At 40.2% G+C, this 13,337-nt stretch overlaps 2 protein-coding genes across 3 annotated transcripts; one reads left to right on the plus strand and one right to left on the minus strand.

Annotated features, from left to right (window-relative positions):
• Positions 1–11: 11 nt before the first annotated feature.
• LOC102609758 (cell division cycle protein 48 homolog) lies at positions 12–4,639 on the plus strand. Of its 2 annotated transcripts, none has more exons than XM_052436502.1 (9): positions 12–244; positions 696–895; positions 978–1,206; positions 1,318–2,084; positions 2,194–2,415; positions 2,709–2,780; positions 2,878–3,159; positions 3,628–3,987; positions 4,103–4,639. In XM_052436502.1, exons 2-9 carry the CDS (start codon positions 713–715, stop codon positions 4,394–4,396), a joined length of 2,409 nt encoding a protein of 802 aa, XP_052292462.1. In that variant the 5' UTR covers positions 12–244; positions 696–712; the 3' UTR covers positions 4,397–4,639. The 2 variants fall into 2 exon arrangements, with proteins under 2 accessions (XP_052292462.1, XP_006476838.2); XM_006476775.4 differs by having other exon boundaries at positions 730–895.
• Positions 4,640–5,805: 1,166 nt separating this feature from the next.
• On the minus strand, positions 5,806–10,431 carry LOC102610072 (leucine-rich repeat receptor-like serine/threonine-protein kinase RGI4). The gene is made up of 2 exons (XM_006476776.4): positions 7,017–10,431; positions 5,806–6,529 (listed from the first exon to the last, which is right to left on the minus strand). Exons 1-2 carry the CDS (start codon positions 9,868–9,870, stop codon positions 6,030–6,032), a joined length of 3,354 nt encoding a protein of 1,117 aa, XP_006476839.2. The 5' UTR covers positions 9,871–10,431; the 3' UTR covers positions 5,806–6,029.
• Between the last annotated feature and the right edge of the window lie 2,906 nt (positions 10,432–13,337).

Raw genomic sequence — 13,337 nt, forward strand, 5'->3', positions numbered from 1 at the left:
TCCTCGTACAGTTTCCATATACCAAACAGAGACTGCCTCTTCACTTAGCTCTCTCTATAATAGATAGAATCTATATATATATATATATATTTGTGCAATCGATCTATCTCTAGCTCACAAAGTTCTTAGCATTGGATTTGGAACCCGAAATCAAAACAGGGACAATTTGCTGAAGAAATTCAAAATCCCAATAAATGGCTGATCCTAGCTCATCTGCGCCTCGACCAGCTTCTTCCTCTGACCCGTACGTGCTTTTAAACCCTTTGTTTCTACCAACCTAAACTTAAAAAAAAAATAAAATCAGTGGCTTTATGCTTCGATTTGCTGTATGGATTTTGCGTCAACTTTAATGGCTATTTGTCCTTTAAATTTGTCTAGTGTTATAGTGTTATGTTTATTATGTGTAATTTAGTTGAATTTTGTTTCTTTGTGGAAAGTTCTGATTTTATGAACTACTCGGTGTTTCCTAAGATGTTAAATTTTGCAGTTTTTGCTGTTCACTCTGTTTTCGGTTCTTGGCTTTAGGCTTTAGGGAAGTTAAAAGTTTTGAAGCTGTGAAAATTTTAGGGTTTTTCATTTTGACAATCATTATTGGGCAAACCGATAATATAATCAGATTTAGCATTCAATTATTGGAAAAGCCTTAAACTTTTTCCTTTTGAAACCTAATATGTGAATATGTTGGGTATTGTTAGGGTTTTGTTCTTATTATATGAATCACTCCAACAGGAAAAGTAGTAAGAAAGATTATTCAACTGCTATTCTGGACCGCAAGAAGTCTCCCAACCGTCTTGTCGTTGATGAAGCAATCAATGATGATAATTCTGTTATCACCATGCATCCTAACACTATGGAAAAACTTCAGTTTTTCCGAGGTGACACTGTCTTAGTAAAGGTGACTTTACCCTCCCATTTGGCCTGCTAAAAGTTGTATTTTCTTCTGAGCATTATTTATGGAGTATCATTTTGTTATTCAGGGGAAGAAGCGAAAAGACACAGTTTGTGTTGTTCTTAGTGATGAACTATGTGAAGAGTCGAAAGTCAGAGTGAACAAAGTTGTACGATCTAATCTTAGAGTTCGTCTTGGAGATGTAGTATCTGTTCATCCATGCCCCGATGTGAAATATGGAAGGCGTGTTCACATCCTTCCCATTGATGATACGATCGAGGGTGTAACTGGAAACTTATTTGATGCATATTTGAAGCGTAAGTATGTTTTGTTTATTTTAAAACAAGAATTACCATAGTTGAATGTCTCCTTTTGTCCTGTTTTTATTAAGTTCTATTGTTTAATGGGGTTTTCTACTATTTCAACAGCTTATTTCATGGAATCTTACCGGCCAGTTAGGAAAGGCGACCTTTTTCTAGTCAGGGGTGGAATGAGAAGTGTTGAATTTAAAGTAATTGAGACGGACCCTGGTGAATATTGTGTTGTTGCACCGGATACTGAGATCTTCTGTGAGGGCGAACCTGTCAAACGTGAGGATGAGGAGAGATTAAATGAAGTAGGCTATGATGATGTTGGTGGTGTTAGAAAGCAAATGGCTCAAATCCGTGAGCTTGTAGAACTTCCTCTTAGACACCCTCAGCTTTTCAAATCAATTGGTGTGAAGCCCCCAAAAGGTATCTTGCTTTATGGGCCACCTGGGTCTGGAAAAACCCTGATTGCAAGGGCTGTTGCTAATGAGACAGGTGCCTTTTTCTTTTTGATTAATGGCCCTGAAATAATGTCAAAGTTAGCTGGTGAAAGTGAAAGCAATTTAAGGAAGGCATTTGAAGAAGCTGAAAAGAATGCACCATCTATAATATTTATCGATGAATTAGATTCCATTGCTCCAAAGAGGGAGAAGACACATGGTGAAGTGGAGAGGCGTATAGTATCCCAACTTCTAACTTTGATGGATGGCCTCAAGTCCCGGGCCCATGTGATTGTTATGGGAGCTACTAATAGGCCGAATAGCATTGACCCTGCTCTTAGGAGATTTGGAAGATTTGATCGTGAGATTGACATAGGTGTACCCGATGAAGTTGGAAGATTGGAAATTCTTAGGATCCACACAAAAAACATGAAACTTGCTGAAGATGTGAGACACTAACTCCGCCTTCTTTTTTTTTTTTTAAAAAAAAAGGCCCTATGAATAACTCACTTATTTGATCTAATATTGCTCATGCTTGATTGATTCAATTTTTCAGGTTGATCTTGAAAGAGTTGCAAAAGATACCCACGGTTATGTTGGTTCAGATCTTGCTGCTCTCTGTACAGAGGCTGCCCTTCAGTGTATTAGGGAGAAAATGGATGTCATCGACTTAGAGGATGAGACTATTGACGCCGAGGTGTTGAATTCAATGGCTGTAACAAATGAGCACTTCCAAACTGCATTGGGGACATCAAATCCTTCGGCCTTACGTGAAACTGTGAGTGTTTTATTTTTTTTTGTGTCCTAAATTAGTTGCTTAGGGTAAATTGTTGCTGTTTGGGGGTCATTGACATTTTTATTTCTCCAAAGAGAAATAGAAAAGTCTGGTTTAGTAATCAATCATTTTGGAAGTTTTTTACTTGCATCAAATTTGCGCATGCATGCAATTCTACAATATCAAGTTATATGTTGTGGTATCAGTGATTGGTTTATACATGTTTTTATCAATTTTCCCTTGATTGTTCCTTTGATAATTCCCGATGATAATAAATGCATATTCTTGATTGTTAGGTTGTGGAGGTTCCTAATGTCTCATGGGAGGATATTGGTGGGTTGGATAATGTTAAGAGAGAGCTTCAAGAGGTTTGTGACTTGAATTTCTGCTTTCCCTTAATTTTTCTCTTTCAGGTAACCTGTTTTACCATATGTGGACTAATTTCTGAAATCAAATGACATATAGACTGTTCAATACCCAGTGGAGCATCCTGAAAAGTTCGAGAAATTTGGCATGTCACCTTCTAAAGGTGTTCTCTTCTATGGACCTCCTGGCTGCGGCAAAACCCTTCTTGCAAAAGCTATTGCTAACGAGTGTCAAGCAAACTTCATAAGCGTCAAAGGACCTGAGCTGCTGACAATGTGGTTTGGAGAGAGTGAGGCAAATGTAAGGGAAATCTTTGACAAGGCACGACAGTCAGCTCCATGTGTGCTATTCTTTGATGAACTTGATTCTATTGCTACTCAGGTACTTATCTTTAAAATTTCTAAAATTGTGTACATTCTGAATGTTATCTTTGGAAACAGCCTGTTTACATATCTATGCAAACTCAAAAACAGAGAACTCGTGATAGGACTTAGGGTTAAATTAGGGCTGATTTTTATTGATTAAATCAGAAGAAAGAACAATCCTGACTTACAATTGAAGAGGTAGGTCAATCTCTCCCAAAACTCCTAATTGTTCCTAACACTAGATAAAACTCAACATAAATCCTAAACAACCCCTTAATCTCTTATTTATACCTGAACCCTAATTAATAATAAAATTACTAAACTGTCCCTGCCTCTAAAATTACTAAATTGCCCCTGCCTCTTTATATTTGCGCTTAACACAAGTTTTCATTGGTCTAACAACTCACTAGTCACCGGTTTACTTTTACTGCATTTTGCTGAATGGTATTATAGTTTGCTTTACTCTATTCCTTCCAAACTTCAGCGTGGCAGTTCTACTGGAGATGCTGGCGGTGCTGCGGATAGAGTACTGAATCAACTTCTAACTGAAATGGATGGGATGAATGCCAAAAAAACAGTTTTCATCATAGGCGCCACCAACCGGCCTGACATCATCGATCCAGCGTTGTTGAGGCCTGGGCGTTTGGACCAATTGATTTATATACCCCTGCCAGATGAGGCTTCCCGTCTTCAGATATTTAAAGCTTGTTTACGGAAGTCACCCATCTCTCCCGATGTTGACCTATCAGCTCTTGCACGTTATACTCATGGTTTCAGTGGTGCCGATATCACTGAAGTATGTCAGCGTGCCTGCAAATATGCAATTCGAGAAAATATTGAAAAGGTGAGAGGGATTTTCTGGCTGACTTTGGAATTGCACTTTTATAGTAGCTACCAATCTTTGTTCCACAATTTGTAGTCAATATTTCATTCTTCAATAAAATCTTTGGGGATTACAGGATATTGAGAGGGAGAGGAGGAAGATGGAGAACCCTGAAGCAATGGAAGAAGATGAGGTCGATGATGTCGATGAGATTAAGGCAGTACACTTTGAGGAATCAATGAAATATGCCCGCCGGAGTGTCAGTGATGCAGACATCCGGAAATACCAGCTCTTTGCACAGACCTTGCAACAATCTCGTGGGTTTGGGTCCGAATTCCGGTTTGCAGATCGTACCGAGAGTGCCGCCGCTGGGGCTGCAGATCCATTCTCTTCTGCCGCTGCTGCTGATGATGATGATCTATACAACTGAACTAAAACCGACGAAAGTTGAAGACACTGCAGTAAATGGAACATCTAGTGCCATGGGAATATTAATTATTAATTAATTATTGCCTAGGAACACTAGTGTATACTACTTTCGTGTTGACTCAGTTTCATGCTTTTTGTTATGTGAAATTTCATAGTATTAACTTAACATAATGTATCAATGGGTGTTGAAATTTTCCTATTTCAAATTTAGAATCTTAATACCAACCAGACTATTAATGTGTTAGGTGTTTCGCCTCCTAGAAGTGATTATAGCATTCTCATAGTTCATGTTACTAACTTGCTCCTACCGTCATGATGAATGAGCCCGTGTTCTCGTGACGGTCGTCGCATGTCTGAAATACGGAATATAAATGGAAAATACGATGAAAGAATTGAGAGACGAAAAAACTTACTGTGATCTTCTAATGCTGTATGTGTTATTATTATGATATTTTAGGAATGCTTGGTTGAAAGTGAATCCGTTTGTTATTCTTTGTCTTTTTATGAATTTATTTTTCTAGACGCGCGGAATCAACAAGAAGCATCACTCAAATTAATAGAAACCGTGTACTTCTTTATTAACAAAATTTCCTGTTTTGCGTCAACTGAACCACTTCATTACTCATGTATCTTGTACAGTCGGCACCAGACATTAACATTCCAATTTGAAATGTAACTAGTATGACCCGAAACTAAGTCATATGAAAATTTTATACCATAAAAAACGAAAATTAATTAGAAACAAACTAAATAAAAAAAAAAAAAAAAGACATTAACTTGAAGAGTTTAAACTTACGAAAAGAAAAGTATTAAAGCAACCAGCACACACATGCATCGTCCATCCATTTGTTTGAGACCTGAGAAATGGAAGGGACCATTATTGGTTTTGGTTCTAGTTGTTGGAAGGAGCTTTGTTTTTTAGCATTTCATATATGAGCATAATTTTGTTTGATTCTTGTACGTTGTATTATTATTATTATTATTATATGTCTCTCTCTTTCACGTGGTAGGGGCCTAGCTAGAAACACCAATATACGTAATAAATAAATCGATGGCGATACATTCAATAATAATAAATATAATGCGATATAAATAAAATGATGGAGATGGAGACGTCATATTGTCAAGCCCCAATCATTAATCCCACAGCCACACACACATGCATTCCTTTCTTTTTCTTCATCCCTTTCACATCCCCAGAGGCGAGAGAAACAAATCATCCTCGAAAACGCCCTTTTCACCCTGCAAAACTTGTTAATTTCTCTTCTTTTTAATTAACTGAATCGTTATTGTATTTTCCTGTCCATTGCTTGTGATTCAAGCGAAAAACAACAAGTAGTCGAAAATATTATTGTATTTTTGTTGGAAATATAATTAAGAAGTAATAATTAACAATAAGTTGAGCATATATTCAAGAAATGGTCTCATTCACTAGCACCAATTAACTCAAAGTTGCTATACATTGCTGTTGGCATGTTGCCATGCATCTAGTAATTAATGAAGCCACGTACCCAAAACATTGCTACATTTTTTACAATACCTCCCCCGACTCGACTACCCTTTTTAATTATTTTATCAACCTGCTCCTAACGGGCGATATTTGGAATAATATAATTTCCATCACATTCACATCGTCACTGATTCCTTGAGATATAACTACCAGAGGAAGATGAATAAGCAAGTGAGCAATGCGAAGACCCTTGGCCTTGGAGGAGTAACAGTTGAGCTGGGGTCACCGACGACGATGAATACGATGCGGTGTCAGTGCTTTTGGCAGCCGTTGGCTTGTGGGCCTCGCTTCCGCTGGCGGGTTCTTGTCGAATTTCCCTCAATAGTGCGGCCACATCTTTCATTGTCGGGCGATCTTCCGCACGATTGCTCGTGCACAGTAGCGAGATCCCTAGTGCTTGTAACATTTCTTGTATTTGTGTGTCCGGATGGCCTTGCAGCTTCGGATCAAGTACTTCAACTGGGTCCTTTTTGCTCTTTAGATGATCTCTGACCCACTGTATTACGTGCTGCCCATCTGGAAACGATGCGTCCACTGGTTTTTTCCCAGTTATTATCTCTAGAAGCACCACTCCGTAGCTGTACACGTCGCTCTTTTCGCTGATTTTCGTCAAATTGGCATATTCTGTGCATGAAGAATCATTTGAACTGTGTTAAACATACATCTAGTTTTCACATTAGCAATATTTACTTGTAACATTCAGCCGTACATTTTCATTTCATATCCTGTCACACTCACATCATAAAGTTGTGAGCAACTTTATTGTTATTATTGACCTCTTTCCGGATACACATAACATGATTACTCTTGTGTCACATCGTCTCGTGTCCTCCTGTTATTTCCAGCATATTCAGCTAGAATTAGAGATAATTGACCTAACACCTAACAATCATTTCCGTAACACCTAATAACAACAAATTCGAAAACTTTATTCTCCTAAAATCTCACATCATAGTCTTAACCAGTAACCTTATTTGTTAACATATATAACTTACGCTGTTATTGCCGTTATCAATATTGTCGCTCACTGTAGCTTGAGGACATTGCCAACTAAATCGTTTCGTTTAAAGAAAACACAATTGATAATCATAAATAAATAAATAAAACTCACCGGGGGCAATGTAGCCATAGGACCCAGCAAATTGCGGGTTAGCCGAAAATGAACCACCGCTATCATCTTCCACTAATCTTGCTAATCCAAAGTCGGCCAGACAAGACTCGTACCGTTCCCCTAACAAGATATTGTGGGACTTCACATCCCGATGCAAGATAGCCGGTACACAGTCATGATGCAAGTAACTTAGGCCCTCGGCCACGCCCAACGCTATCTTGAACCGTGTGTCCCACTCCAGTAATCCTGCGCACTCCCCGTCGTGTAATAGCATGCCCAGTGTGCCGTTCGGCATGTAATCGTAGAATAAGAGCTTTGTTTTCCGGTTCGCACCCCAACCTAATAACCTAACGATATTTCGATGACGAATCCTTGACAACGTGGCGATCTCGGACGAAAATGCTCCGGTTGATATTTTGTCGGACGCGCGGAACCTTTTGACCGCGACGGTCAATCCCGAAGGCAGAGTTACTTTGTAAACGATACCGGATCGACCTTGGCCAATGATGTTGCCAGCTGTCAGGCTTCTTGTCGCGTCACCAATTGACAAGTCAAGCTTGTTGTACAGTGTTAGCTCCCAAGGTGGTCCCATCTCCACGTCTTCATCACCTTCGTTGTGATGGGACCCGCTGAGGCCCCGTATTCTGGGTCCGAGGATAATGTAGAGAGCCGCCAGGAGGAGCGCGCACGCGGCGCTAAGTAAAACCACCATGGCCACGCGTGCTGCCCCCGCGTGCCTAGACGCTCCGTCCTTTTTGTAAGTGGAATCAGCGCACTGATTTCCAGAAAAGCAGAGGGAAGGGTTTCCAGAGAGGACGCTGAGAGGCAGCTTGGCGAAGAAAGGCGTGTCGGGCACCCGCCCCGAGAAGTTGTTGTGCGAGACATTGAGCACCACGAGATTTTGCAACTCCGCTAGAAAATCCAGGTCGCCGGATAGTTCATTATGCGACAAGTCTAAGATCCCAAGCTTGTTCAAACCCGTTAGTTCCGCCGGTAGCTCCCCGGAAATCTGGTTCCAGCTCAGATTGAGAGCAATTGCAAGCGCGGGGATCTTCCCCAAACTCGCCGGGATATTCCCTGAGAGCTGGTTGCTGCTCAAGTCGAGTAACTGTAGCTTCACACATGAACCGAGTTGACTCGGGATGGAACCGGCAAATCGATTCTTATTAAGCACGAGTTTTGTGAGCGAACTTAGCGATCCGAGATCGGGGCTTAACATCCCTCCAACCGAATTATCCGATAAATCAGCGAATTGCAATCTAACCAGCTGATGTAGACCTGCTGGCAAGTTTCCAGCAATCGAATTGGAATGCACGTCAAGAAAAGTCAAATTTCGGCACCCGGTTATTTCGTCCGGTATGCTCCCGGTCAACCGGTTTGACCCGAGATCTAAGAAATTCAAATTCTTCAAATTCCCGATCTCTGGAGGAATGAATCCGGTCAACTTGTTGCTATTCGCTCGAAAACGAATCAAAGACGAGCAGTTGCCCATTTCTGGCGGGATAACGCCGGAGAGATTGTTGGAGAGAAGCAACAGTTTGTTGAGTTTCTTGAGCTGGAAGATTCCTCTAGGGATGGGACCCGTTAAGCCGTTTTGAGATAAATCAACGGCTTCCAGATTCTGACAGTTGGAGATGGAGGGTGGGATCTCCCCTTCCAACCTGTTGTGCCAAACAAAGAGTAGAGTTAGATTTGACAAGTTACCAAATTCGGAAGGAATGGCTCCCGTGATCTGGTTGTTATCGAGCTCAATTTGAGCAAGTCTCTGACAATTTCCGATTTGAGCCGGAATTTCGCCCGAGATTTGATTGACGCTGAGCTGGAGCTCTTGCAGTGAAGTGAGATTGCCAAGTGTTTGAGGAATGCTGCCGGTCAATGAGTTCATCGATATGTCAATGATTGATAGTTGACTGCAGTTGCCAAGCTCCGGAGGAATGATCCCAACGAGGTTGTTCTGCCAGAGAAATAAGTTAACAAGATTCTTGAGGTTGCCCAATTTGCTTGGTATTGATCCGGTGAGGGCATTTTCGTAAAGGTAAATGTATTGAAGCTCGGTGCAATCTCCGAGTTCCGGAGGGATTTGGCCGGATAGGAGAGCTGTGTAGATGGCAATAGTTTGGAGCCTTTTCAATAGGCCGAGGGTTGGCGGAAGGAAGCCTGAAATGCTTGTTTCTGCTAAGCCAATCATGACCAAATTGGTGCAGTTACCAATTTCGTGAGGCAAGGAGCCCCCAAGGTTCTTGTTGCCGCCAGCTCTGATTGCTTCAAGATTCTTGAGCTTCCCTATCGTTGCAGGAATTGCATCGGTGAGTTGATTGTCGTACAAAAATAGCTGTGTCAAGCTGGAGAGGTTCCCAATTTGGATTGGGATGGCGCCCTCGAGCTGATTGGAGTTGAGACGGAGTTGTTCAAGCCTGAGCAAGCTGCAAAGCTCTCTTGGGATTTCACCGGTTAGGGAATTTTCACTCAAGTCGAGGTAGTTCAATTGGTTGAGCGAGGCAATCTCTTTTGGGATAGAGCCGGTGAGGTTGGTTCCTGATAGAACCAGCCTGTTTAAGGACAATAATGAGGTGAAATTAGTGGGGACATGTCCTAGCAAATCAACATACCTCAAGTCCAATCCCACTACTTGATTGTTCAAGTTGCAGGACACACCGAACCATTTACATGGAGTCTCATCACTAGGACTCCAATTACTTAACCCGTCATCCGATCCTTTCCAGTTTCTCTTCCATGAAAGAAGAGCTTCACCTTGTCGGTTAACTGCGTAAGGTGTATGAGGGAAGAGGATTATAATTACGACGACGAAGGAAAGGATTAGAGAATAGAGGGTCCATGGATAATATACAGGCATTACAGCTATTATGCTGGTGCTACAAACCCCAATGAGAGGAACAACACAACACCAACACGATGGGAGGGTACGAGTCTAGGGAGGAGGTACAATAACAATTGGAGAAATAGAAACCAAATCATGTCTTGAGGGCTATGTCTCTCTTTTTTCTTTTTATTTGTGCATAAAATTTACTAATTAATATGAAAGAAACCCAGAAACTCCGGATCCAAGAAACAGCTTGGCCATGATGTTTGTGCAGGGAGAAATGGAATATTATTAGATGGGGGTGTTTTTAACTTTTTTAACAGTTGTTTACGGAGTGGTGGGGGGAAAGAGCAAATAACTGTTTTTTTTAATTTGAACGAGGGGAGAGAGAGAGAGAGTTGAGATGAGTGACTGAGCGGGTTAAGGGACTTTTGTCTGTATTTTTTTTTTAGTATCCACCTTTTTATCTCTTTTACATATGTGGATGTGGCCTTGTAGCACAAAATTTTTCTTGCATTTTCTCTTGGATTTTACATAAGAAACAAAAAGGAATTGCTCTAAATTATTTGCTTAATGGCACTGTATTGATGTTGCTAGTTGCACCTTGTTTGCCCAATTAGCAATAAGGAATCTAAAGGGACTTTGTCTTGACAGGATTTGGGTGAGTCTGTTTAGTTAATTATAATTAATAGGATCAAGTTCAAAAATTGGGATCCAGAAATTTGACCCAAACGCTTACTCGCCTTGGCAGGGCATTATTAGATATAATTAAAAGAGCATACTGGCATTGGTTTAAAGTCCAAAACCACCCTTTTAAAAACAGAAATAAAAATCTGCAAATTTTTTTACAAAGGAATAAAATACCAAAAAGAGGAACTTGGCGCCTGGCGCCTGGCAGCAGCAGCCCTCATTCAACAGTATTGGATAGGAGCATACATGGATCTCAAATATTCATATCCAAAACAGAACCTTAATGCTTATTCAGATTCAGATCTAAACCAAATTAAATATATTATTATCGGCTCGACAATATGTTAGCCTGCTCAATATCCCCACTCATTACACGATGGTGAGACCTTTGACACTATGTGCATCTGTACAATTGTACTATGGAATCTTACATTATTAGTTGTTATAAATCATGCCCATTTGCGAATAACATATCAAAATGCAAATGCAATGATAAAATTCAAGATTTATTTGGTACCCACCGAATCAGGTACCATTTATTTTACTTCATTATGTAAGAATCCCCCATTAATGCTTTTGATTTGAAGAAAAAAAATGAAATATGAGACATCACGTGATGTCGTGAAGAAGAGGATTTGGTTTTACTTGATGATCTTTTTATACACGCATACATACATACAGCGTCGGTCCACGCATAATGCCTGCCTCGTGACTTTACTGTTGTGCTTGATATTTATTAATTTTATTATTTAACTCAAATTATCTTACGAGTATGTCTAATTCAGGAATCAAAGCACGAGGGCTTGCACATGACAAAGAGAAAGAAAGAGATATTAGAGTTTAGTAAAATTAAATCGGGGCAAAGGCAGCCACCAGCCAGCGATTTTGCAGGACAGCGCTTGGTGTCAAGTCTTTTTTATTGTTGATGGCATGAGAATGGAAGAGACAAGCACTCCCCATCAAAAAGTTGCGTTCCTACACATCTCCCACCACTAACATTATCGTTTTAATTCTCTCTTAGATATCATTACTTCTAGACACATAGGCATAGACTCTAGGGGTGCGCCTCATTTGATCAATTGATTTCAAAGAAGTTTCAGAATTTTCAGTTAAATTATAATTTAAACCCCTAGCTGTTTTTATATATGTGTGTGCATTGAAGGTGTTATATTTTTTATCTTCGTACGTATTTTTTTATTTGTAGAGAACTTGTCATGATTCTTGTCAAAATTATTGGCTGCAGCATCTAGAAGGTTTGAAGAAGCTGCAGCATCTAGAAGGTTTGAAGAAGAAAAAATGGGCTGGCCGAAATGCTTGAAAAAGGAAATGGAAAAAGAAGCAGTTTAAAGAAGAAAATGAAGAACACGGTTTTGACAAGGAAAAATTATTATTAATTTAATAGCCATTTTTTGGCTATAAAAGGGAGAGCTTCCCATTTCATTGAGCATCCAATTCCATTATTCAGAGAGTAATTTAGAGAGAGTCGAGAGTTGTGAGAAATAATTCTTGCAGAGCAGAGAGTCTAGTGAGTGAGAGATTGGGTGTATTGGGGTTTTGGGTTGTGAGCCAAAATATTACAATACTTGTAATCCTTATTTCACTAGTAAAATATTTCCTTCTGTTTTCGCCCGTGGACGTAGGCTAAAAGCCGAACCACGTAATTTCTGGTGTCCATTCTTTTGTGCTTGTTCTTTATTTTCTTACAATTTTACTTTAGCTGCGTGTCTGCTTCACCCACCAATTTCCTAACAAGTGGTATCAGAGCTATTGGTTGTATTTTTGGAGTCAGGAATTGTTCACGTATTCACGTATACGGTGTACGGCACTATTCACGTATACGGTATACGATACTATTCACGTATACGGAGTACGACACTATTCACGTATACGGAGTACGACACTATTCACGTATACGGTGTACGGTACTATTCATGTATACGGTACTATTCACGTGAAACGGTGGAAGCGATCCAAGAATTTTGCGGTGCAAAGCAGGGAATAGTGGTGTGAGTAAAGCAACTGTGTGATTCTGTACATGTCTAGGAAAGTTCTGTCACAAAGGCGATAAGAGCTTAAGGAGTCTGGGTTTTAAGTGGGACCATTGTGACCCCTCCAGTCTTTCCTGGGAACTTTCCTGGTGTGCATTCTCACACATACTCACAACTATTCAAGGTGGTACACTAGCTTGTGTACAGTATTTATCAATAAAATGGCGGCAAAGTATGAAATTGAGAAATTTAATGGAAATAATTTTTCGTTGTGGAAAATGAAGATGAAAGCTGTATTGAGGAAAAATAATTGCTTGGCAGCAATTGAAGAAAGGCCCATGGAGATAACTGATGACAAGTGGAACGAGGTAGACGGCAATGCCATTTCTGATCTACACTTGGCACTTGCGGATGGAGTATTATCCAGTGTGGCAGAGAAAAATACGGCGAAGGAAATATGGGATACTCTCACAAAATTGTACGAGGCCAAGTCACTACACAATAAAATCTTCTTGAAGAGGAAACTCTATACTCTTCGAATGGCGGAATCTACAATGGTGACCGACCACATCAACACATTGAAGACTCTATTTTCACAACTCACAACGTTGGGTCATAATATAGAGGAAAATGAACGTGCAGAGCTTCTACTTCAAAGTCTACCAGATTCGTATGATCAACTCATCATCAACCTGACGAACAACAATCCAGTGGAGAGTCTAGTTTTCGACGATGTTGCAGCCTCCGTATTAAATGAGGAGAGCAGACGGAAAAATAAGGAAAACAGACAAGCAAGTTCGCAGCAAGCAGAGGCGCTATCAG

The sequence above is a fragment of the Citrus sinensis genome, chromosome 3, assembly GCF_022201045.2.
Source record: "Citrus sinensis cultivar Valencia sweet orange chromosome 3, DVS_A1.0, whole genome shotgun sequence".
Classification (NCBI taxonomy): domain Eukaryota; kingdom Viridiplantae; phylum Streptophyta; class Magnoliopsida; order Sapindales; family Rutaceae; genus Citrus; species Citrus sinensis.